Source organism: Hyperolius riggenbachi, chromosome 4, assembly GCF_040937935.1.
Source record: "Hyperolius riggenbachi isolate aHypRig1 chromosome 4, aHypRig1.pri, whole genome shotgun sequence".
Classification (NCBI taxonomy): domain Eukaryota; kingdom Metazoa; phylum Chordata; class Amphibia; order Anura; family Hyperoliidae; genus Hyperolius; species Hyperolius riggenbachi.
The window spans coordinates 441,077,114-441,103,651 of NC_090649.1; the positions used below are offsets into that span (position 1 = coordinate 441,077,114).

A 26,538-nucleotide genomic window follows, 5' to 3' on the forward strand; every position below is an offset into this window, starting at 1 on the left:
CCAGTGAAACCAGAAGCACTACATGAAATGATGTCTGCCGCTAGGTAGAGCAGTGCGGGCCACACGGGGTGACGTCATATGAAAGGCTGGCCCTCTGACGCGTTGGTTGTCATAGAGACGGGACGGCATCTACGGGCGGAACGCAGAGCCCGGAACTGGCCAATGTCCCCCCAGGGAGCCGGTAATGGCCTCTTCCTCATATAGCCTTACCCCTCCTCGTGCCCCCCTAGTCTGTACACCGCCCCCTCACACACCGGGCCTGTACCCAATCTCATACACCCTGCCTTACCCCCACTCTGTACCGCTCCCCCCTCATACCTCACCATGTACACCTCACACCTCCCCACCGTAATTTTCTTTCTATGTACCTCATACCTGCCTCATACTATCCAACCTGTTACCAAGTTTCTACTCCACCAGGTAACTCATGTCACTCCACCTGCTACTCCCAACCCCACTTCATAGCAATCCCTCCCCTCCTAGTGACACCTTCTTGCCTAATACCAACTCCACACATCATACCACCCCATCATGAGACTACCCGTTACCCCCCCCCCCCCCCCCCCTCCACCTGAGAACACCCATGTGCCTGATACCACTTCTCTCCCCACCTATACCTGCTGTCCCTCCAACTTATACACCCCCGAAGAAAAACAACCACTTATTACCTGTCCTTACTCCATATAATACTATCTTCCACTATTCCTGATATCTGATATGCCTCCTCATCACTACCTACCTAATACTACCCCCATGTGTGTAGCAATCACCTCTGCTATTGCAAGGGGCTCAGAGGCTTTGGGGGCCCCACCTCCTTCCTCTCCCCATCCTAAAGTGCAGCCAATTTGCAAAAGAAAACCCCTTCCTATTTGCTCACAAAAACTGTGTGCAGGAGAGTGTGTAATTATTTCCTGCTTTCAGGCGCTGCTTCATAGCAGAACACTCTCTGCTGCCATTCACCAGCTCCCGATCACATGACCCAAATAGGGTTAGGGGACCAAGGGTGACCCCATGCAATCATTTTTGCAGGGGGGGGGGGGCATTAAGTCTAGTTATGTCCTTGGCTACCCCATATCCCCCACGTTTTACCTGTCCTTCCTCCACATAATACTGTCTTCTGATCCGTCTGATATTTCCCCTTAAAACTACCTAATACTGCCCCCTCTCCCCCACTTATTACCTGTCCTTCCTCCACATCATACTATCTTCCCCTCTTCCTGATATGCTTCCTCATCACTTTATACTACCCCTTCTCCCCCACTGAATCCCCTTTCCACCCACCTGATCTGACACCACTCCTTCCACTCAGTATCTCCCCTCCCACTTTATACTAACCTTATAATTATTTATTTATTGTATTTATAAACCGCCAACATATTACGCAGCACTGATTAATTATTTTAATCTGATACTAATCTGATGCTTATTTTTATGCCATCGTATTTTGCCTATTTCCATTTCCTCTTGTATGTTTTCCATTTCAGAGGGAGATATATTTTTTCATACCTTCCCCTACATCCTCTCTTTACTCTTGTTTCGTTCTTTAGGTGGTGAGTCCAGCCTGTGGGACACTTTGCCTGGCTCCATTCTGCCTGAACTGACCTGTAATGACATTTCATATGGTGTCACTCTAACTCTGACTGGCCGGCCTCTGGGGCATTACACCTGCTCTTTACCTGTGGGGGCTTTGCACCTGTGACTGACTGGCTTGTGGGGACTTCCTGGCACCAATGCGCATCTGACCAACCTGTTGGAAATTTCACTAGTGATTTACATGTGTTGGCACATAACCTGTGACTGACCGGCCTTTGAGGGCACACTGTGTAGCTCTACGCCACCTGTGAGTTACTGGCCTGTGGGGGCACTCTGTGTAGCTTTACTCCACCTGTGACTGACCAACCTGTGAGGGGACACTCTGTTTAGCTCTACTTCTCCTGTGACTGACCGGCCTGTGAGGGGCTACGTGTAGCTCTACTCCTCCTGTGACTGACCAGCCTATGAGGGCCGTCTGTCTAGCTCTACTCCTTGTGTGACTGACTGGCCTGTGGGGGCACTTTGTCTAGCTCTACTCCTCCTGTGACTGACTGGCTTGTGAGGGGCTACGTGTAGCTCTACTCCTCCTGTGATTGACCAGCCTATGAGGGCCGTCTGTCTAGCTCTACTCCTCCTGTGACTGACCAGCCTATGAGGGCCGTCTGTCTAGCTCTACTCCTTGTGTGACTGACTGGCCTCTGGGGGCACTTTGTCTAGCTCTACTCCTCCTGTGACTGACTGGCTTGTGAGGGGCTACGTGTAGCTCTACTCCTCCTGTGATTGACCAGCCTATGAGGGCCGTCTGTCTAGCTCTACTCCTGTGACTGACTGACTGGCCTGTGGAGGCACTCTGTCTAGCTCTACTCCTCCTGTGACTGACCGGCCAGTGGGAGTACTCTGTCTAGCACACTCCTCCTGTGACTATCTGGCCAGTGAGGTCCCTCTGTCTAGCTCTACTCCTCCTGTGACTTACTGGCCTGTGGGGGCACTCTATCTAGCTCTACTCCTCCTGTGACTGACCAGCCAGTGGGGGTACTCTGTCTAGAACTACTCCTCCTGTGACTGACTGGCCTGTGGGGGCACTCTATCTAGCTCTACTCCTCCTGTGAGTTACCTGAAGGTGCACTCCACCTGCTGCCATTACTTCGCTCACTGACCAGCCTGTGGAAACTGCCTGCACTGTTTACGCCCCTGAGTCAAGATGTTGCCAGGCTCTATCCAGATGTCGGGAGAGACCCTGTCTGGGGCAGAAGTAAAGGGTGTGTGTGAAGGGCTGGCAGAGGGTTCAGTACGGCTCCTCTCTCTCCGCGGATGTCATGTCTCAGACCGGGACTTTGCCCGGCTGTGTCAGGGTGTGGCACAGTCTCCTTCCCTGGTGCAGCTAAACCTCAACTTGGGGATTGTGTCCAGCGCCTCTCGCGTCCAGCAGCTGGCACAGTCCTTGCACAGCAACCGCTCTCTACAGTCTCTCTTGTAAGTAGAAGACTGGGGGGGAAGGGAGGTGCTACCTAGGCTGATTTTATATAACTGTTTCTTCCTGTAGCCTGCATGGGAATCCCCTGACAGACACGGGGCTGTCTCTGCTGAACCCGGCGCTGTCTGCACACCCCTCCCTGCTGTCCTTGGACCTCGGTGACTGTCTGCTCGGAGACGAGGCCATCAGTCTGATATGTGGCCTTCTGCCCCCTGATGGGGCCAAACCAGGTGTGACACCTTCTCCAACCATCCTTCTATCTGTTCCCCGTCAGTCCTTCCACCTGTGCCTCTGTCAGTCCTTACACCTGTGACTCTGTCAGACCTTCTATCTGTGCCTCTTTCTGTTTTTCCATCTGTTCATTCATCCTTCCATCTGTGTCTTTATCCGTCCTTCCATCTGTGCCTCTTTCTGTCCTTCCATCTATGCCTCTATCCGTCCTTCCATCTCGGTCTCTATCTGTCCTTCCATCTGTTCTCCCATCCTTCCATCTGTGCCTCTATTTGTCCTTCCATGTGTGCCTTTATCCGTCATCCCATCTGTTCCTCCATCCAATCTGTTCCTCCATCCATCCTTCCACCTGTTCCTCTATCCATCCTTCCATGTGTGCCTTTATCCATCATCCCATCTGTTCCTCCATCCTTCCTTCCTTCTGTTCCTCCATCCTTCCTTCTGTGTCTCTAATTTCCTTCCATTTGTTCCTCTATCTGTTATTCCATCTGTGCCTCCATCTGTCCTTACACCTGTACCTCTATTCTTCAATCTGTTCCTTTATCTGTCCTTCCATTAGTTTCTCTATCGGTCCATCCATGCCTTTATCCATCCTTCCACCTGTACCTCTATATGTCCTTCCTCCTGTATCTCTATCCTCCATCTGTTTTTCTATCTGCCCCTCTATCTGTTCCTGTCCTTCCATCTGTTCCTCTATCCCTCTGTGTCCTTCCACCAGTGCCTGTATCTGTCCTTCCATCTGTTTCTTTCCAGCTATTGCTTGTTTTCCTTCCATTTGTGCCTCTATCTGTCCTATTTGTTCCCTTTTTTCAACCATCAGTGCTTCTCTTTGTGCTTCCATCCATCCTTAAAACGAAGAACAGAAACTGAGAGCCCCAATATAGTGTAGTATTCAAGTCAATTGTATGGTTCAAAAATAAGAATATCAGTAGTTATACTCCCAAACATGGGTTACCACACAGGCAATCACTGATCAAGCAGGTGGGGAGAATTATAACCTGACCCCACTCAGGTATAAGAAGTCGCTCTCTGTAGATAGGAAGAAACGGGGATACACCCCTCCACCGAGGGTGGACTAGACTGGTTGCAATTTGTATACAGAGGCGCCAACAATGATAAAATCAATTAAAAACCGTTTAAAAGGGGGAAGTTTGGTGGACTTACCTCCATCGTAGAAAACAGACACATGTACGTTACTGCAATTCACATTTATTAGAATCTCCAAGGTGCTGCATTCCATCCATCCTTCCTTTTGTCTAACACTCTATCTATCTCATCTGTCCTTCCATCCATCCCTTCAGCAGTCCGTCCTTCTAGCTGCCTCCTGTCTGACTTCCTGTATGTGAAGAGTGGGGAGATGGAAGGCTGTCTCTCTGTGTCTCTCCAGGGTTACGTGAGCTCACCCTGTCTGCCAATCCTGGCATCACCCGCACTGGCTGGGCCCGCCTGGCAATCGCTGTGGCACACAGCTCCCAAGTGAGGACATTAAACCTGGACTACAACCCGCTGGGTAAGCCTGCCAATGCATGGTAGAGGGTGGACAATGCTCTCCTGGCACTAGCAACCCTGCTGGCGTATACACAGTATTTCAGTAGGGAAGCGATATGTATTCTGCGTCATACCTGTGTGACGGGACTAGCCATCTACCCCCTGCCAGCGTACACACGGTATTTCTGCCTCATACCTGTGCGACGGGACAAGCCATGTACCCCCTGCCACCGTACACACGGTATTTCTGCCTCATACCTTTGTGACAGGACTAGCCATGTACCCCCTGCCAGCGTACACACAGTGTTTCTGCCTCATACTTGTGTGATGGGACTAGCCATGTACCCCTTGCCACCGTACGCACAGTATTTCTGCCTCATATTTGTGTAACAGGACTAGCCGTGTACCCCCTGCCAGCGTACACACAGTATTTCTGCCTCATATTTGTGTGATGGGACTAGCCATGTACCCCCTGCCAGCTTACACACAGTATTTCTGCCTCATACCTGTGTGATGGAACTAGCCATGTACCCCCTACCAGCGTACACACAGTATTTCTGCCTCATACCTGTGTGACGGGACTAGCCCTGTACCCCCTGCCAGAGTACACACGGTATTTCTGCCTCATACTTGTGTGATGGGACTAGCTATGTACCCCCTGCCAGCTTACACACAGTATTTCTGCCTCATACCTGTGTGATGGGACTAGCCATGTACCCCCTGCCAGCGTACACACGGTATTTCTGCCTCATACCTGTGTGATGGAACTAGCCATGTACCCCCTGCTAGCGTACACACAGTATTTCTGGCTCATACCTGTGTGATGGGACTAGCCATGTACCCCCTGCCAGCATACACACAGTATTTCTGCCTCATACCTGTGTGAGGGACTAGCTATGTACCCCCTGCCAGCGTACAGACAGTATTTCAGTTCTGCCTCATACCTGTGTGATGGGACTAGCCCTGTACCCCCTGCCAGCATACACACGGTATTTCTGCCTCATACCTGTGTGATGGGACTAGCCCTGTACCCCCTGCCAGCATACACACAGTATTTCTGCCTCATACCTGTGTGATGGGACTAGCCCTGTACCCCCTGCCAGCATACACACAGTATTTCTGCCTCATACCTGTGTGAGGGACTAGCCATGTACCCCCTGCAGCATACACACGGTATTTCTGCCTCATACCTGTGTGATGGGACTAGCCCTGTACCCCCTGCCAGCATACACACAGTATTTCTGCCTCATACCTGTGTGAGGGACTAGCCATGTACCCCCTGCAGCGTACACACAGTATTTCTGCCTCATACCTGTGTGACGGGACTAGCCATGTACCCCCTGCCAGCATACACACGGTATTTCTGCCTCATACCTGTGTGAGGGACTAGCTATGTACCCCCTGCCAGCGTACACACAGTATTTCAGTTCTGCCTCATACCTGTGTGATGGGACTAGCCCTGTACCCCCTGCCAGCATACACACGGTATTTCTGCCTCATACCTGTGTGATGGGACTAGCCCTGTACCCCCTGCCAGCATACACACAGTATTTCTGCCTCATACCTGTGTGATGGGACTAGCCCTGTACCCCTTGCCAGCATACACACAGTATTTCTGCCTCATACCTGTGTGAGGGACTAGCCATGTACCCCCTGCAGCATACACACGGTATTTCTGCCTCATACCTGTGTGATGGGACTAGCCCTGTACCCCCTGCCAGCATACACACAGTATTTCTGCCTCATACCTGTGTGAGGGACTAGCCATGTACCCCCTGCAGCGTACACACAGTATTTCTGCCTCATACCTGTGTGATGGGACTAGCCATGTACCCCCTGCCAGCATACACACAGTATTTCTGCCTCATACCTGTGTGACGGGACTAGCCATGTACCCCCTGCCAGCATACACACGGTATTTCTGCCTCATACCTGTGTGAGGGGACTAGCCCTGTACCCCCTGCCAGCATACACACAGTATTTCTGCCTCATACCTGTGTGAGGGACTAGCCATGTACCCCCTTCCAGCGTACACACAGTTTGTATGTTCTCTCCGTGTCTGCGTGGGTTTCCTCTGGGCACTCCGGTTTCCTCCCACATTCCAAAAACATACGGATAAGTTAATTGGCTCCCCCTAAAAAATTGGCCCTAGACTACAGTACTTACACTACATAATATAGACATATGGCAATGGTAGGGAATAGATTGTGAGCTTCTTTGAGGGACAGTTAGTGACAAGATATATATATATACACTGTACAGCGCTGCGTAATATGTCGGCGCTATATAAATACTAAATAATAATAATAATAATAAATATTTCTGCCTCATACCTGTGTGATGGGACTAGCCATGTACCCCCTGCCGGCATACACACGGTATTTCTGCCTCATACTTGTGTGATGGGACTAGCCATGTACCCCCTGCCACCGTACACGCGGTATTTCTGCCTCATACTTGTGTGATGGGACTAGCTATGTACCCCCTGCCACCGTACACACAGAATTTCTGCCTCATACCTGTGTGATGGGACTTGCCATGTACCCCCTGCCAGCGTACACACTGTATTTCTGCCTCATACCTGTGTGATGGGACTAGCTGTGTAACCCCTGCCAGCGTACACACGGTATTTCTGCCTCATACTTGTGTGACGGGACTAGCCATGTACCCCCTGCCAGTGTACACACAGTATTTCTGCCTCATACCTGTGTGACAAGTCTAGCCATGTACCCCCTGCCAGCGTACACACAGTATTTCTGCCTCATACCTGTGTGACAAGTCTAGCCATGTACCCCCTGCCAGCGTACACACAGTATTTCTGCCTCATACCTGTGTGATAGCACTAGCCATGTACCCCCTGCCAGCGTACACACAGTATTTCAGTTCTGCCCCATACCTGTGTGACAAGTCTAGCCATGTACCCCCTGCCAGCGTACACACAGTATTTCTGCCTCATACCTGTGTGATAGCACTAGCCATGTACCCCCTGCCAGCGTACACACAGTATTTCTGCCTCATACCTGTGTGACAAGTCTAGCCATGTACCCCCTGCCAGCGTACACACGGTATTTCTGCCTCATACCTGTGTGATAGCACTAGCCATGTACCCCCTGCCAGCGTACACACAGTATTTCAGTTTTGCGTCATACCTGTGTGATAGCACTAGCCATGTACCCCCTGCCAGCGTACACACAGTATTTCAGTTCTGCCTCATACCTGTGTGATAGCACTAGCCATGTACCCCCTGCCAGCGTACACACAGTATTTCAGTTCTGCCTCATACCTGTGTGATGGGACTAGCCATGTACCCCCTGCTGGATTTACAATAGCTGCTGGTAATGTAATTTAACTCAATACTAAATGAGGTACTGGGGTGGAAGAGTGACACCTGCTGGACATTAATATTCACAGCACAGATACACCGCACAGTGGATCAGCCAGCTGTTCTCCTGTGTTTGGTACAGATCATGGGGGACTCCCCTGAGCAGATTATACTACAGCTTTGCATGGTCACAGCAGTGTGTGTGGATTCTTTTAAGGTGACTGTGTGTCCTGTCTGTGCAGGTGATCAGATGGCAGCTATGCTGGCGGCATGCATGGCTTCTTATGAGGTGACTGTGTGTCCTGTCTGTGCAGGTGATCAGATGGCAGCTATGCTGGCAGTGTGCGTGGCTTCCTATGCTGTGACCGTGTGTCCTGTCTGTGCAGGTGATCAGATGGCAGCTATGCTGGCAGTGTGCGTGGCTTCCTATGCTGTGACCGTGTGTCCTGTCTGTGCAGGTGATCAGATGGCAGCTATGCTGGCAGTGTGTGTGGCTTCTTATGAGGTGACTGTGTGTCCTGTCTGTGCAGGTGATCAGATGGCAGCTATGCTGGCAGTGTGCGTGGCTTCTTATGCTGTGACCGTGTGTCCTGTCTGTGCAGGTGATCAGATGGCAGGTATGCTGGCAGTGTGCGTGGCTTCCTATGCTGTGACCGTGTGTCCTGTCTGTGCAGGTGATCAGATGGCAGCTATGCTGGCAGTGTGCGTGGCTTCCTATGCTGTGACCGTGTGTCCTGTCTGTGCAGGTGATCAGATGGCAGCTATGCTGGGAGTGTGTGTGGCTTCTTATGAGGTGACTGTGTGTCCTGTCTGTGCAGGTGATCAGATGGCAGGTATGCTGGCAGTGTGCGTGGCTTCCTATGCTGTGACCGTGTGTCCTGTCTGTGCAGGTGATCAGATGGCAGCTATGCTGGCAGTGTGCGTGGCTTCCTATGCTGTGACCGTGTGTCCTGTCTGTGCAGGTGATCAGATGGCAGCTATGCTGGCAGTGTGCGTGGCTTCCTATGCTGTGACCGTGTGTCCTGTCTGTGCAGGTGATCAGATGGCAGCTATGCTGGCAGTGTGCGTGGCATATGAGGTGACCGTGTGTCCTGTCACGGAACAGCCGTGAGAAACGCAGGCGAATCGGAAGGATCCGCAAAATCGATTCCCTGATCGTTTCGTGGTTAGATTTGCCCGTCATTGCAGCGATCAGAGACTGACATTTCTTAGTTTAAAAGACTGGGTTTTTTTTTCCTCCTTCCTTCCACCAAAACGCAGGAGCCCACTGCAGAGTGTCCCCAGCCCCCAGCTGTGCTGAAGGCCCATCCATCAGATGAAGTTGATAAGCAGCATGGCAGAACCAATTTAATTCGGAAAAAGTCAGACTCTCCGGCTACAATCCCAGCAAGGGAGCTGACACGTAGCTTGCTGCCCCCAAGCTTCAAAAGAGCCTTCGCCTGGGAATGACCTGCTGTATATCCCAGATGTATATAATATTCCATAAACTGCGATATGTGTCATATTTCCTGTATTGCCAGGCTGGCAGACCCTCCAAACTAACAGAGCATGCTGGGCCCTGTCTGGCGCTGGTTCTGAGAAAGTTTCAGAACATTCTGAGGTAAAGACTTCCAGTTAGGCAGTTCGAAAGTGCCCTGATGATACCACAGGAGTCCCACCCTTCATGTCTGGTATCAGGGCGCTGGGTAAATCGGGATGGATCTGAAACTGTTAGTAAATCTGCCCTGACCTGTACGGTTCTGTGAGATAGAGCCCATATATGGTTAGATATGATTTCTGGCCTCCAGGACAAGGGGAGGACTCCTCTCATATTCTAAGGGGGTGTGTGGCTCCCACCCTCACTGCCTCCTACTGGATTAGGGGCATAAGAATGGCAGAGGAGCCAAACTCAGTGTCCTCCACTTTGAACATCATCCTGATTATATCCTTGCCAGCTTGAGGACATGCTAGCACCTGGTTTGTTTGGACTTTGAACTGAACTGAAACAAGGAACTTTACAAGTTTTCCCAGAACGGACATCTTTTCACGAACTAAGTATTTTCTCCCTTTTTATTTTCATACTGGCTACTAATGTCTCAATAATTGTTGATTTTAATGATTGTCTGTATATATTAATTATTTATATTGCATTAATAAACCGACGCTATCGTCAGTTGTTTGTTCAGCTACCCTATTATTCAGCCATACAGAAACTGAACCCAGACTTCTGGAGAGACGCTACTTTTGTTGCTAGCTAGACAGAATAGAGTGTGTTTAACCGGTTTTATTTTTAGATCTAGGCTCAGCCAGTCAGTGAGTTCCTCTGTCTCAGAAAACAGAGGTGGAGGCAGTTATACCCTGAAATAGTGTGAAATTCGTAATTACCTTAACCCACAGCCTCCCTTCTGGTCGATCTGCTACCCAAATTGCAGCGGTTTCGGCGCACCGATCGTGACCAAAGCTTGCATGGTCTGTGTGCTGAAACTTATTGGAAGGCCTTTGCGTTCCGGCCACGAGGGGTCCTGTGACATGTCCTGTCTGTGCAGGTGATCAGATGGCAGCTATGCTGGCAGTGTGCGTGGCTTCTTATGAGGTGACTGTGTGTCCTGTCTGTGCAGGTGATCAGATGGCAGCTATGCTGGCAGTGTGCGTGGCTTCTTATGAGGTGACTGTGTGTCCTGTCTGTGCAGGTGATCAGATGGCAGCTATACTGGCGGCATGCGTGGCTTCTTATGAGGTGACTGTGTGTCCTGTCTGTGTAGGTGATCAGATGGCAGCTATGCTGGCAGTGTGTGTGGCTTCTTATGAGGTGACCGTGTGTCCTGTCTGTGCAGGTGATAAGATGGCAGCTATGCTGGCGGCATGCGTGGCTTCTTATGAGGTGACCGTGTGTCCTGTCTGTGCAGGTGATCAGATGGCAGCTATGCTGGCAGTGTGTGTGGCTTCTTATGAGGTGACCGTGTGTCCTGTGTGTGCAGGTGATCAAATGGCAGCTATGCTGGCAGTGTGTGTGGCTTCTTATGAGGTGACCGTGTGTCCTGTGTGTGCAGGTGATCAGATGGCAGCTATACTGGCAGTGTGCGTGGCTTCTTATGAGGTGACTGTGTGTCCTGTCTGTGCAGGTGATCAGATGGCGGCTATGCTGGCAATGTATGTAGCTTCCTATGCTGTGACTGTGTGTCCTGTCTGTGCAGGTGATCAAATGGCAGCTATGCTGGCAGTGTGTGTGGCTTCTTATGAGGTGACCGTGTGTCCTGTCTGTGCAGGTGATCAGATGGCAGCTATGCTGGCAGTGTGCGTGGCTTCTTATGAGGTGACCGTGTGTCCTGTCTGTGCAGGTGATCAGATGGCAGCTATGCTGGCAGTGTGCGTGGCTTCCTATGCTGTGACCGTGTGTCCTGTCTGTGCAGGTGATCAGATGGCAGCTATGCTGGGAGTGTGTGTGGCTTCTTATGAGGTGACTGTGTGTCCTGTCTGTGCAGGTGATCAGATGGCAGCTATGCTGGCAGTGTGCGTGGCTTCTTATGAGGTGACCGTGTGTCCTGTCTGTGCAGGTGATCAGATGGCAGCTATGCTGGCAGTGTGCGTGGCTTCCTATGCTGTGACCGTGTGTCCTGTCTGTGCAGGTGATCAGATGGCAGCTATGCTGGCAGTGTGTGTGGCTTCTTATGAGGTGACTGTGTGTCCTGTCTGTGCAGGTGATCAGATGACAGCTATGCTGGCAGTGTGCGTGGCATATGAGGTGACCGTGTGTCCTGTCTGTGCAGGTGATCAGATGGCAGCTATGCTGGCAGTGTGTGTGGCTTCTTATGAGGTGACCATGTGTCCTGTCTGTGCAGGTGATCAGATGGCAGCTATGCTGGCAGTGTGCGTGGCTTCTTATGAGGTGACCGTGTGTCCTGTCTGTGCAGGTGATCAGATGGCAGCTATGCTGGCAGTGTGCGTGGCTTCCTATGCTGTGACCGTGTGTCCTGTCTGTGCAGGTGATCAGATGGCAGCTATGCTGGGAGTGTGTGTGGCTTCTTATGAGGTGACTGTGTGTCCTGTCTGTGCAGGTGATCAGATGGCAGCTATGCTGGCAGTGTGCGTGGCTTCTTATGAGGTGACCGTGTGTCCTGTCTGTGCAGGTGATCAGATGGCAGCTATGCTGGCAGTGTGCGTGGCTTCCTATGCTGTGACCGTGTGTCCTGTCTGTGCAGGTGATCAGATGGCAGCTATGCTGGGAGTGTGTGTGGCTTCTTATGAGGTGACTGTGTGTCCTGTCTGTGCAGGTGATCAGATGGCAGCTATGCTGGCAGTGTGCGTGGCTTCTTATGAGGTGACCGTGTGTCCTGTCTGTGCAGGTGATCAGATGGCAGCTATGCTGGCAGTGTGCGTGGCTTCCTATGCTGTGACCGTGTGTCCTGTCTGTGCAGGTGATCAGATGGCAGCTATGCTGGCAGTGTGTGTGGCTTCTTATGAGGTGACTGTGTGTCCTGTCTGTGCAGGTGATCAGATGACAGCTATGCTGGCAGTGTGCGTGGCATATGAGGTGACCGTGTGTCCTGTCTGTGCAGGTGATCAGATGGCAGCTATGCTGGGAGTGTGTGTGGCTTCTTATGAGGTGACCGTGTGTCCTGTCTGTGCAGGTGATCAGATGGCAGCTATGCTGGGAGTGTGTGTGGCTTCTTATGAGGTGACTGTGTGTCCTGTCTGTGCAGGTGATCAGATGGCAGCTATGCTGGCAGTGTGTGTGGCTTCTTATGAGGTGACCGTGTGTCCTGTCTGTGCAGGTGATAAGATGGCAGCTATGCTGGCGGCATGCGTGGCTTCTTATGAGGTGACCGTGTGTCCTGTCTGTGCAGGTGATCAGATGGCAGCTATGCTGGCAGTGTGTGTGGCTTCTTATGAGGTGACCGTGTGTCCTGTGTGTGCAGGTGATCAAATGGCAGCTATGCTGGCAGTGTGTGTGGCTTCTTATGAGGTGACCGTGTGTCCTGTGTGTGCAGGTGATCAGATGGCAGCTATACTGGCAGTGTGCGTGGCTTCTTATGAGGTGACTGTGTGTCCTGTCTGTGCAGGTGATCAGATGGCGGCTATGCTGGCAATGTATGTAGCTTCCTATGCTGTGACTGTGTGTCCTGTCTGTGCAGGTGATCAAATGGCAGCTATGCTGGCAGTGTGTGTGGCTTCTTATGAGGTGACCGTGTGTCCTGTCTGTGCAGGTGATCAGATGGCAGCTATGCTGGCAGTGTGCGTGGCTTCTTATGAGGTGACCGTGTGTCCTGTCTGTGCAGGTGATCAGATGGCAGCTATGCTGGCAGTGTGCGTGGCTTCCTATGCTGTGACCGTGTGTCCTGTCTGTGCAGGTGATCAGATGGCAGCTATGCTGGGAGTGTGTGTGGCTTCTTATGAGGTGACTGTGTGTCCTGTCTGTGCAGGTGATCAGATGGCAGCTATGCTGGCAGTGTGCGTGGCTTCTTATGAGGTGACCGTGTGTCCTGTCTGTGCAGGTGATCAGATGGCAGCTATGCTGGCAGTGTGCGTGGCTTCCTATGCTGTGACCGTGTGTCCTGTCTGTGCAGGTGATCAGATGGCAGCTATGCTGGCAGTGTGTGTGGCTTCTTATGAGGTGACTGTGTGTCCTGTCTGTGCAGGTGATCAGATGACAGCTATGCTGGCAGTGTGCGTGGCATATGAGGTGACCGTGTGTCCTGTCTGTGCAGGTGATCAGATGGCAGCTATGCTGGCAGTGTGTGTGGCTTCTTATGAGGTGACCATGTGTCCTGTCTGTGCAGGTGATCAGATGGCAGCTATGCTGGCAGTGTGCGTGGCTTCTTATGAGGTGACCGTGTGTCCTGTCTGTGCAGGTGATCAGATGGCAGCTATGCTGGCAGTGTGCGTGGCTTCCTATGCTGTGACCGTGTGTCCTGTCTGTGCAGGTGATCAGATGGCAGCTATGCTGGGAGTGTGTGTGGCTTCTTATGAGGTGACTGTGTGTCCTGTCTGTGCAGGTGATCAGATGGCAGCTATGCTGGCAGTGTGCGTGGCTTCTTATGAGGTGACCGTGTGTCCTGTCTGTGCAGGTGATCAGATGGCAGCTATGCTGGCAGTGTGCGTGGCTTCCTATGCTGTGACCGTGTGTCCTGTCTGTGCAGGTGATCAGATGGCAGCTATGCTGGGAGTGTGTGTGGCTTCTTATGAGGTGACTGTGTGTCCTGTCTGTGCAGGTGATCAGATGGCAGCTATGCTGGCAGTGTGCGTGGCTTCTTATGAGGTGACCGTGTGTCCTGTCTGTGCAGGTGATCAGATGGCAGCTATGCTGGCAGTGTGCGTGGCTTCCTATGCTGTGACCGTGTGTCCTGTCTGTGCAGGTGATCAGATGGCAGCTATGCTGGCAGTGTGTGTGGCTTCTTATGAGGTGACTGTGTGTCCTGTCTGTGCAGGTGATCAGATGACAGCTATGCTGGCAGTGTGCGTGGCATATGAGGTGACCGTGTGTCCTGTCTGTGCAGGTGATCAGATGGCAGCTATGCTGGGAGTGTGTGTGGCTTCTTATGAGGTGACCGTGTGTCCTGTCTGTGCAGGTGATCAGATGGCAGCTATGCTGGGAGTGTGTGTGGCTTCTTATGAGGTGACTGTGTGTCCTGTCTGTGCAGGTGATCAGATGGCAGCTATGCTGGCAGTGTGCGTGGCTTCTTATGAGGTGACCGTGTGTCCTGTCTGTGCAGGTGATCAGATGGCAGCTATGCTGGCAGTGTGCGTGGCTTCCTATGCTGTGACCGTGTGTCCTGTCTGTGCAGGTGATCAGATGGCAGCTATGCTGGCAGTGTGTGTGGCTTCTTATGAGGTGACTGTGTGTCCTGTCTGTGCAGGTGATCAGATGACAGCTATGCTGGCAGTGTGCGTGGCATATGAGGTGACCGTGTGTCCTGTCTGTGCAGGTGATCAGATGACAGCTATGCTGGCTGTGTGCGTGGCATATTAGGTGACCGTGTGTCCTGTCTGTGCAGGTGATCAGATGGCAGCTATGCTGGCAGTGTGTGGCTTCTTATGAGGTGACTGTGTGTCCTATCTGTGCAGGTGATCAGATGGCAGCTATGCTGGCCGTGTGCGTGGCTTCCAGTCGCACTCTGGAGAACCTGGACCTGGAAGGAACGGGGCTCAGCAATCAGTCAGCTCAGGTAAATTGTGCTATTTGTGGTCACAGAAGTCTGCATAGCTGCCCATGCATACAGCTGTATTATAGGCATTTGTGCATATTGAGGCTGCCTTACTGATCAGGAACTTTAGTACTAGCATGTTCCCACCCATTGGGCCTGCTGTTAATGGGTGTGGCAGGTGGGCAGAGGTGGGAAACAAGATGGCAGCACTCAGGGCTGGGAGTAAATAGGAAATTAGCCAGAGAGGCTGTCGAGAAGCCTGTGACATCTCTGAAGCAGTTATGTGAATTTATGGGTAAAACATGGTCACTGTGTGTATGTGACATTATCACAAGGGCTGTGGATTTGTCATGCCTTACCTCCTCGCCCGTGTCTGGGCTGTGTGTGCCTTCCTGTGTCCCTTTTCACATTCCGTAGGACACTGCCTTCTTAGTTGTTCGCCTATGCATGGGCGACCGTGCTGTGGGTTCTGTGCATGTGACAACTTTTAGCGCAAACTTCAAGGCACAATGCTTATGTCACTTGATTAGTGTATAAATGATTTGGCCAAGTAGCAAGCTACTGTTCACTACCCTCACCAGCTTTAACCACTTGAGGACCGCAGTCTTTTCACCCCTTAAAGTGAACCTCCGGACTAAAAATCTACTCAGCAGAACTGAAAAGGCTTGGTGTTTAACAGTTTCACAGCATCAGAACTTTGTTTTTCTTACCAAAGCATCATTTTTAGCTGCATTTTTTTACCTAAGCTCCACCCATCAAAGTAAAAAAGCCTAGGCTTTTTTTCCCTGATGCTGTGCAGGGCATGATGGGATTTCCTATGTTGTTATTCACGTTGCCTAGCAACTGGGAGAGGTGCTCAGGACACAGGACAGTTGGAACTGTGTCTCATGCTCCCTGTCACCCCCTTTCAACCAAAAAGATTGCTGCCATCATGAAATCAAACATTTGCCTGTTCTTTTAAAACAGTGTGGGTAAGAGATTATATTACCTGCCTATTTTATTCAACATAACTATGTAACTTAATGACAGTATGTTTGTTTAGGCTGGAGTTCCTCTTTAAGGACTAGAGCCTTTTTTTCCATTCAGACCACTGCAGCTTTAACGGTTTATTGCTCAGTCATACAACCTACTATCTAAGGGCTCGTTTCCACTATCGCGAATCTGCATGCGTCCAACGCATGCAGATTCGCACATGTAATGCAAGTGGATGGGCCTGTTTCCACTGTAGCGTTGTTGAGGTGCGTTTTTTTCAGCGGTAAAAAAACGCACAAAAGAGCCAACGAATTCGCCTGCGAGTGGAATGCATGCGAATCGCCGCTAATGTATTTAATAGTAAAAACGCATGCGTTTGTTACATGCGTTTTTACCCGCGATTTCGCGTGCGATTTCGCACCTTTTTCAATTTTATTTTGCCCTGGCAGTGTCATGGTTAATTTCGCATGGCACCCTGCCATGCGAAATCGCACGCGAAATCGCGGGTAAAAACGCATGCGGAAACGCAGCCGCATGCGTTTTTACAAGCGTCGGAATGCCGGCGAAATCGCGTCGCAACAGTGGAAACGAGCCCTAAATGAATTTTACCTCCTTTTCTTGTCAATAATACAGCTTGCATTTGGCGCTATTTGATTGATGCGATTTTTAGTTTTTATTATATTCATCAAAAAAGACATGAATTTTGTAAAAAAAAAAAAAAAAAAAAAATTTAACTTTCTGTGCTGACATTTTTCAAATAAAGTAAAATTTCTATATACATTTTTATCCAAATTTATTGTGCTACATGTCTTTGATAAAAAAAAAAACATTCAGTGTATATTTATTGGTTTGGGTAAAAGTTATAGCATTTACAAACTATGGTGCCAAAAGTGAATTTTCCCATTTTGAAGCATCTATGACTTTTCTAAGGTGCTAAAATTCCAGGATAGTATAAATACCCCCCAAATGACCCCATTTTGGAAAGAAGACATCCCAAAGTATTCACTAAGAGGCAGGGTGAGTTCATAGAAGATTTTATTTTTTGTCACAAGTTAGCGGAAAATGACACTTTGTGACAAAAAAAAAAAAGTTTCCATTTCTGCTAACTTGTGACAAAAAAAAAAAATGAAATCTGCCATGCCCCTCTCTGAATACTTTACAAAAGGGGGTCATTTGTGGGGTGTGTTTACTGTCCTGGCATTTTGGGGGGTGCTAAATTGTAAGCACCCCTGTAAAGCCTAAAGGTGCTCATAGGACTTTGGGCCCCTTAGCGCACCTAGACTGCAAAAAGGGGTCACACATGTGGTATCTCCATACTCTAGAGCAGTGGTTCCCAACCTTTTCCGGCCCGGGGAACACTGTCTGACCACATTTTTCTCCGGGGAACGGCGCGCGGGGGGGGGGGGGGGGGGGACGGGGTCGGATGCGGTCCCCGATTGTTTGCGCGACCTAGTGGACAGTGCCATGCGCAGCAGGCTATGGGGGGGGGGGGGCTGGGGTGCGGCTGCATAGCTAGCATAGTTGCCCCAGTGTAGCTAGTATAGTGCCCCAGTATAGCCAGTATAGTGCCCCAGTATAGTGCTCCAGTATAGTCCCCCAGTATAGCTAGTATAGTGCCCCAGTATAGCCAGAATAGTGCCCCAGTATAGCCAGTATAGTGCCCCAGGATAGTTCCCCCCGCCCGTCCCCGCCGCTGTTATTACCTTAACAGCTGCCGCCCCTCCCCTCTCCGGCGCGTGTATATTTCAAGCAGCGTATCTCCGGCTGCTCTGTGTGATGTGGAAGGAGGCAGGGCAGCGGCTTCCTGTAACGGCGATATGTATCGCCGTTACTATGGAAACCGAGCCCTGCCTCCTGCGCATCACACAGAGCAGCCGGAGATACGCTGCTAGAATAAATACATGCGCTGGAGAGGGGAGAGCGGCCGCTGCTAAGGTAATAGCAGCGGCGGCCGCAGGGACGTGCGGGAGGGGGGATAAGAGGACGGCACACCAGGAACCACTAAATAATAAAAACCATCATTTAAAACTGCATTTTGTGTTCAATTATGTTATCTTTGACTAATAGTTAACGGTTTTTGATGAGCAGAAACATTTAAGTGTGACAAACATGCAAAAAAATAAGAAATCAGGAAGGGGGCAAATAGTTTTTCACATCACTGTAAATAACAGTAAATCTAAAATTACATTATACAAATGAATATTTTACAGTAAGAGTAATTAAAATGTAGAATATGTAACCACAGGAAGTAGTTATGGCAAATTCTATATCTGCATTTAAGGTGGGCTTAGATGATTTTATTGTATTAAAGGACATCCATGGTAATTATTTACGAGGTAATTCCTGGCAGTGTTGATCCAGGCATAAGCAAACATGGGGGTGATTACAGCTGCCCAGAATCCCCCCTCAGACCAGGGTGGTTGCAGTGTCTAGGGACAGGCACAAGTTGAGACACCAGAATATCTGCAGGCATCCTGCAGCTAACAGCACTGGCCCCTTTCTTTCCTAGCTACAGTTGACTTTGGATGGAGCAGCTCTGGGAAACTTAACCTTCTTGGCGGTAAATCGGGGTAAGCCGCGCAGGAGGTTTTCTCAGGCCCTGCTGTGCCGATCTGCGCAATTTTTTTTTTGCTGGACACAGCTAGCACTTTGCTAGCTGCGCCAGCACACCGATCACCGCCGCCCCGCACTCGATCGCCGCTATCCGCGTGGCCGTAGAGCCCCCCCCCCCCAGACCCTATCAGCGCCAGGCAGCGCTAAGGGGTGGATCGGGACTCCCTTAGACGTCATGACGTCGGTGACGTCATCCCGCCATGGCGACGGGGGAAGCCCTCCAGGAAATCCCGTTCTTTGAACGGGATTTCCTGATCGCCTAGCCCTAGGCTCGCTACATGATTTAAAACAAAAAAAAAGCAAAAAAACGGCATCGCTGCCCCCTGGCGGTTTTTAACCACTTCAGCCTACAGCTTCGAAAATCTTATGCATCCGAGCAACGTTCACCTCCCATTCATTCGCTAATAACTTTATCGCTACTTATCAAAATTAATTGATCTATATCTCGTTTTTTCCGCCACTAATTAGGCTTTCTTTAGGTAGTACATTTTGCTAAGAGCCACTTTACTGTAAATACATTTTAACAGGAAGATTAAGATAGAAATGGAAAAAAATCATTATTTCTCAGTTTTTGGCCATTATAGTTTAAAATTAATACATGCTACAGTAATTAAAACCCATGCATTTTATGTGCCCATTTGTCCCGCTTATTACACCATTTCAATTACATCCCTATCACAATTTATGGCGCTGATATTTTATTTAGAAATAAAGGTGCATTTTTTTCAATTTGCGTCCATCACTATTTACAAACTTATAATTTTAAAAAATTCAATAAGATACTCTCTTGACATGTATATTTAAAAAGTTCAAACCCTTAGGTAACTATTTATGTAGTTTTTTTTTTTTAATTGTAATTTTTTTTAATTTTTTTTTAATAGAAAAATGTATTTGGGTAATTTTAGTTTGGGAGGTAAATAGCCAATTTTAGATGTAATATAATGTTTTTTTTTATTCAATACAGGTATGTGGGTGCAGTTTACTATTTGGCCACAAGATGGCCACATTCAAAAAATTCCTAGATGCGAACGATGTCGCATCTAGGAACTAAAATGAAGAGAAGTTTCCTGGGGGCAGAAATACCACGCTCTCTGATGAGAAAGCGTCGGTATTTCTGCCGGGGACTTAGATCGGTGAATGGGAATTGTATTCCCATTCACTGATCGGGGGGGCAGCGGGAGGCAGCGGGCGCGCGCCCGATCGCGCGCACCACACGGCTGCAGCACCACTGCCTATCTGGACGGATATATGCGTCCAGATATGGCGAAGTGGTTAATATACCGCCAGGGAGGTTAAGAGTCAGGTATGAGCCTTGTGCTCCTACTGGGTGAATGCTTCACTTTCCCCTTCATTAGCAATGTCGGCTGTCCTCATAATTATCTGTATCCAAACTGCTCCTGTTCAATCCCATTTGTTGATCGGGAGCAGATCGGACATTTAGGAAATAATTGTCAGATTCTATCAGTCGGACGGGAAATTGCATTGTGTGTGATGTCGTACCCTATTATTATTATACTGTATTGTGCGTGCCCGAGGGAGACCTTTCAGTATGTACCGTATATACTCGCAAGCAAGCCGAATTTTTGACCCCCCAAAAGTGGGCCAAAAGTTGGGGGGTCGGCTTGCTTGCGAGTCATGGGTGGGTGGATAGGTGCTGTCCCTCCCCGCTCCCCCCGCGGCCACCGCTGCTATTACCTTAGGCGGCGCCGCTGCCTCTATCCCCGTCCTCCTCCGGTAACTCATTCACAGCAGCGCGCCCCCCCGCTGCTGTGATGACGCAGGAAACCATAGAGAGCGGTTCCCATAGTAACGGCATCGCGCTACAGGAAGCCGCTCTCTATGGTTTCCTCGTCATCACAGCAGCGAGAGGCGCGCTGCTGTGAATGAGTTACCGAACTTACCGGAGGAGGACGGGGATAGAGGAAGCGGCGCCGCCTAAGGTAATAGCAGCGGCGGCGGCCGCGGGGGGAGCGGGGAGGGACAGCACCTACCCAGCCATACTGGGGCACTATGCTAGCTATATGGGGCACTATGCTAGCTATATGGGGCACTATACTAGCTATAATGGGGCACTATACTAGCTATAATGGGGCACTATACTAGCTATAATGGGGCACTTTACTAGCTATAATGGGGCACTATACTAGCTATACTGGGGGCACTATACTAGCTATACTGGGGGCACTATACTAGCTATACTGGGGGCACTATACTAGCTATACTGGGGGCACTATACTAGCTATAATGGGGCACTATACTAGCTATAATGGGGCACTATACTGAGCACTATACTAGCTATACTGGGGGCACTATACTAGCTATAATGGGGCACTATACTAGCTATACTGGGGGCACTATACTAGCTATACTGGGGGCACTATACTAGCTATACTGGGGGCACTATACTAGCTATAATGGGGCACTATACTAGCTAAACTGGGGCACTTCACTAGCTATACTGAGCACTATACTAGCTATACTGGGGCATTTTACTTGCTATACTGAGCACTACCTACCTATACTGGGCACTATACTAGCTATACTGGGACATACTGGGGGGATCACTGGGCCAGCGTTTCCTACCCCCGGCTTACATGAGGGTCAATCATTTTTTCCTGTTTTTTGGGGTAAAAGTGGGGGGGTCGGCTTGCTTGCGAGTATATACGGTATGTTTTTTTTTCAACCCAATTAACTATGTACAGTATAACTATTTTCTATACCTTGAGTTACCCATACAACTTTACAACCCACTGTTCGAGTGCTTTTGTTTTTGAATGTTATCTTGAAATAAGGAAACCACCTTTCTCCAATATTTCTGCAGATTTTGCTGGACATGATCCAGAATTACCCGACTCCACTCAGGACACTTGTGCTGTCTGAGAACAACATCAGCATGGAGCTGCAGCAGCAGATAGCCGACCTCCTCTCTGAAGGGGAAGATGAGGATGAGGGGGAGAAACATGGCCAGGAGCCCCCCATCCGGGAGAAGAGACACAAGAGCTTTCTGGGTAGGTCAGAGGAGCACTGGGTTCTTTGCCATTACATTCATTTTGTTTCCACTCTTTAGCTGTGTGGTCACATCACCTAGAATCGATAATTTAGTGTTTCTTAGAAGTTGAAGTTCTAAAACCTCTTAACCTCCCTGGCGGTTAATTTATTTTCCCAAATGAGCAAAATTCCTTTTTTTTTTTTTTTTTTAATTTTTATTGTTTCATGTAAAGCTACCAGAGTGGTAGCTACATGAAACACCACTAGAGGGCGCATGTGGCCCTCTAGTGCGATTGTCGCCGGCATCAATAGCAAACAGGGGAGCGCGTATATAACGCGTTCCCGTTTGGCTTCTCCTGTTGCCATGGCGACGATCGGCATGACGTCAGCCGATGTCCTGACGTCAGGCGCACTCGATCCAGCCCATAGCGCTGCCCGGAACTCATTGGTCCAGGCAGGGCGGGGGGCCCTCTTCAGCCGCTGCGTGCGGGCGATCGAGCTGTGAGCGCGGCTAGCAAAGTGCTGGCTGCGCGCACAGCACTTTGAATGGGGAGAATCGCCCAAACAGAGCCTGAGAAATCCTCCTGCGCGGCATAGCCCGAGCTCAGCTCGGGCTTACCGCCAGGGAGGTTAATGGTTAGTCCTCTCTCTGGCTTTCTGGTGATGAGTTCCCAAGCATAGCCATGTGATGTGCTCATTACCTTGGGGGGGGGGGGGGAGGGTGCTACTGACTTGTTTTAATGTATTATTCTTTATAAAGAAGCAGGAACACCTGATGTTGGGTGGGGACAGGTCCAGTATTGTCACATCTAGAAGAGATATTAAAAAAAAACACCTGGTGACTCTAATCACCAGATTCCACCTATTGTAGAAATATTACCTTAGGATGGTGTAGAACAGGGGTGCCCACACTTTTTCTGCTTGTGAGCTACTTTTTGAAATTAGCAAGTCAAAATGATCTACCTATGTACAATTTTATGAACATAATTATATATACAGAATGGAAAATGTAGTGAAGTCAGGAGCTACCATGAAGTCCTTTGTGATTTACCGGTAGATTGCGATCTACTCAATGGGCACACCTGGTGTAGAATGTACTTTAGCTTGTGTTAGTTGCTTATTGATGACCGGCCACTTGAGCTTTACAGAAAGGGTGGGTTATTTACAAATAATTAAGAATATTTAACTGATGACATATGAAATATAAGTGCTAGCTGAGATAATGGGGAAAGGGAACAGAGGAAGCTAGGGAAAGAAAAAGGGGCATTCTATCTGCATTATACTGATCACTCACACTCTGACACTGCTGGGCCCAGCACTGATCCATCCTTCACAGTGCTGAGGTCCTTTAGATATATCAGGTGAGACCCCCTCCTCCCTGGCAGCCAGAAAGGGTCTAAAGGTGCCTATACATCTAGCGATTTTGGCAGCCGATCGACCAAGAGACATCTTATCGATCTGTTGGCTGCCATAAATCGCACACCTAGTCTCCCTCGGCTACTGCTCCCCGCTATACCCATCCCTGTTATTCCAAACCCTATCCCTGACTCCATCGCTAATGTATCTACCTATAACGGTACGACTATGTAGAAGCTTTCCAGAGGCGCCAATAGAATAAAAGTCACTTAAACGAGCTTAAAACCGATGGGGCAGTGGTAGGCCTATCCCATCCATGCAGACAAAGCAAAGACTGTGGCATCAACAGTCAAACAACAATTTATTTATACTCCACAGTAAAAATAGGCAACGCGTTTCACAGGCCTGATGAAGCGGGATTGAGCTTGTGAAACGCGTTGCCTATTTTTACTGTGGAGTATCAATAAATTGTTGTTTGTTGATGCCACAGTCCTTCCTTTTTTTTACCCCTTTACTCTTTCCCCGGGCGGTGTGAATATTCTTATATTTATGCATCTATACATTCCTATGAATAATTTTGTATGTGTTTTTGTATTTTCACATGCTACTTTTTATCTCATCGCTGTGGTGTCTGTAATTTATATATCTTCATGTAACCGGATTGTCTATTCATCTTGATTCTTAATCATAACATCCATGGTTGTTTTAATTAATCTCCATTTTGGCCATTCGGCCATTTTATATGTACATGTATATGTCTCTTTAAGAGCCATAGCCACACCTTGGGTGGGCCGGCTTTTTTTGACTATTTAAACGTGTGGTGTTTTTGTGTATGTTGGCTATGATTAAGGAGCCAGTGTGAGCTCCGATACGCGTGAGCCATATGTGTATCTACTGATGTGTCAATAAACTGAAGATTGCTTTATACCCAACCTATGGTGCAGCGGAACATCCTTTCCTTTTGTTTGCATTGAGACCGGGTATTCCTGCTCCCCTGGGTTATGCACCGGTGGTGCCAGCATCTCCATTCCTCGTTTGTTATACAGTCCTTCCTTTGTTTGCTTTGTCTGCATGGATGGAATAGGCCCACCACTGCCCCATCGGTTTTAAGCTCGTTTAAGTGACTTTTATTCTATTGGCGTCTCTGGAAAGCTTCTACATATTGCTAAGTCCACCCTTGGTGGAGGGTTGTTCCCATCTACAGAGAGCGACTTTTAATCCTGAGTGGGGTCAGGTTAATCTCCCCACCTGGCTTCACAGTGGTTGCCTAATGGTAACCCTGGTTTGTGAGTATTAAATTGTTATATTACTCATTAATTATCATCTATACAATATCAAACTATTGGGCTCTTGGTGCCCCCCCTCTCTTTATAACGGTAAGACTGTTCCTAAACTTACCCCTTACTCTCTGGTCAGCAGTGAAAGCCATATTACATTTTTTAGGGAGACATCCATCCAACTAGTTACACCAGAATCTAACCTGTTGGCTTTTCCATGGAAGTATAAGTTCCTATGGGTCTTCATAGGGCGTCCCCCAGCTGTTGATGGGCTTTGCTTCCTTGTTGCTACCTGGCGGTGAATCCTAGGAGTACCCTAACATTGGCAGGAAGAAAAGGTGACACCATGCTGAGGAGAGACGGAGGTGAAGAGCCAATCCAGGCCCGAGCCAATACTGGGGCAGGTAGAAGGCAGATAAGTCAATGTACAAGCTGAAAGCGAGGCAGGCAGATAATAGAACAGGCTGAGAAACTGAGGTCTAGACAGGCAGATTACCAGCAAAGTCAGGGAATGAAGTGGACAATGGATCAGTATTGAGAATAGTCAGGTAGGCGGGGTGATACAGGAGCATTAAAGAGGAACTCCAGTGAAAATCCCTGCTCTGCTCAATGCACTGTATGGCATCACTGTTCTACTCAGTGCATCGTATGACATCACTGGAGGTGCGAATCACTTGGCAAATTTCAGGAGTGAAAGTACTGTTATGTAATAAGAACAGCACAGGTGAATGACGTGCTCCCCATTGTCCTCCTCAGGTATGGCTCCGCACAGAGTCCTCCTCACCTCTGGCCTAGGCGACGGCCTTCTTGCTGAGACAGAGATGTGAAGACCTCACCTTCCACTGCTGCACCAATCATGTATTGCACAGATAAGAAGACAGGGAATCCTTCAGCATGTGTGAGAGTGAGTGTGTGTGTTTTGCAGAGGCTAAGCCCTGGATATTCTACAGGTGTGTTATTATTGCAGATAGAAATTCTCTCTATAAAGAAAGATAATGTATATCTCTATGTGACACTGCACAAGGGACACAATCCCAGCACTTTAACTCTGGCACAAACCTCCCTATCCTCTGGGGAGGCCACTGCATGGGGCGGAGCTATAGCTTGGGCAGGGTTCAAGCACAAGTATTCCAATAAAGTTTATTGTGAAAAACCTGCTGTTATCCGATTTGTGTGTTTTGTTGGGGGGGGGGGGGGGAAGGAGGGTGCAAATCTGCCCATGTAAATGTACACTGAGGAGTAAAAATTCACTGTGCAGCTGGATGAAGAATCCCTATCAATGTGAGAGGGGCAACGCCTCTATCCAAGGTGCTGTTGTGGGAAAGTTCTGTACACAGGAAGGATGTGGTAATAGCATATCGTACATGTGTGTATCCACAGGGCATATAGTGGAGGAACAGTACGTATTATCCCATCACCCGGTCAGATGGGCGCAGGGTGAGCCGAATGACGGCCCTGCTGCCACTGAGATACTGGGCGGCATTAAATCCTATTCCCTCCGAGTTCTGGCAACTCAGAGAGAGGTAATTTGGTGTCCAGCGATCGCCATCACCTGCATTACATTTGAAATCCCGCTGCGCAGCTATAGACGTGATATGTCTGTGGCAGCACCTAGGTCAGGCACAGCATGAGGTCAAGCGCACGGCAAAATGACCTGCTTCGGCTGGGGAGATCTCTAGACAGACAACATGGAGTCAGTCAGCAGCTCTTGGAGGTGTGATGTATTGGAAGCCAGACACCTGAGCAAACCTAAGACAAAGGCAGATTGTAATAGCTACAACATCTCCACTGTGGCAGCTCTGGAATATTCCTGGCATGCTGCTCCAAGGAACAGTGTGCTGATGCGTGTGCAATCTAAAAACATTTATAGAAAAATATTTAATGCAAAGAACTGTACTTGAATGTAAAAAAGACTTTCACTAATGCATTCTGTGCTTGTATATCAAAATGTTGCTTAAGGCCCCGTTCACATCACAAACGCGGATGGCCATGCGAGCGGAACGCACGCCATCCGCGTTTGTGTGCGTTGCATGGCTGATCCCATCACTGAAAAGTGAATGGGACAGCCACGCGTTTTGGCAAAAAAATGCGTGCAGCATGCGTTCCCGGACCGCACAGGTCCGGAACACATGCAGTGTGAACATCAGACAGTGCACTCTATGA

At 49.2% G+C, this 26,538-nt stretch overlaps 1 protein-coding gene across 3 annotated transcripts; it reads left to right on the plus strand.

Annotated features, from left to right (window-relative positions):
- Nucleotides 1-25,530, plus strand: LRRC73 (leucine rich repeat containing 73). Of its 3 annotated transcripts, none has more exons than XM_068232565.1 (7): nucleotides 2-181; nucleotides 1,548-3,006; nucleotides 3,077-3,237; nucleotides 4,626-4,748; nucleotides 15,090-15,190; nucleotides 21,576-21,762; nucleotides 25,132-25,530. In XM_068232565.1, exons 2-7 carry the CDS (start codon nucleotides 2,735-2,737, stop codon nucleotides 25,200-25,202), a joined length of 915 nt encoding a protein of 304 aa, XP_068088666.1. In that variant the 5' UTR covers nucleotides 2-181; nucleotides 1,548-2,734; the 3' UTR covers nucleotides 25,203-25,530. The 3 variants fall into 3 exon arrangements, with proteins under 3 accessions (XP_068088668.1, XP_068088666.1, XP_068088667.1); XM_068232566.1 differs by lacking the exon at nucleotides 2-181 and adding an exon at nucleotides 230-420; XM_068232567.1 differs by lacking the exon at nucleotides 4,626-4,748 and having other exon boundaries at nucleotides 1-181.
- The last annotated feature ends 1,008 nt before the right edge of the window (nucleotides 25,531-26,538 follow it).

What these genes read in the sequence shown, in the direction of transcription:
- LRRC73 (XM_068232565.1), top strand. Translation starts at nt 2,735, where the DNA reads ATGTTGCCAGGCTCTATCCAGATGTCGGGAGAGACCCTGTCTGGGGCA. An exon ending in CGCTCTCTACAGTCTCTCTT is followed by an intron (nt 3,007 to 3,076) that starts GTAAGTAGAAGA and finishes TTCTTCCTGTAG; the next exon opens with CCTGCATGGGAATCCCCTGA. An exon ending in GAGACACAAGAGCTTTCTGG is followed by an intron (nt 21,763 to 25,131) that starts GTAGGTCAGAGG and finishes TGTCCTCCTCAG; the next exon opens with GTATGGCTCCGCACAGAGTC.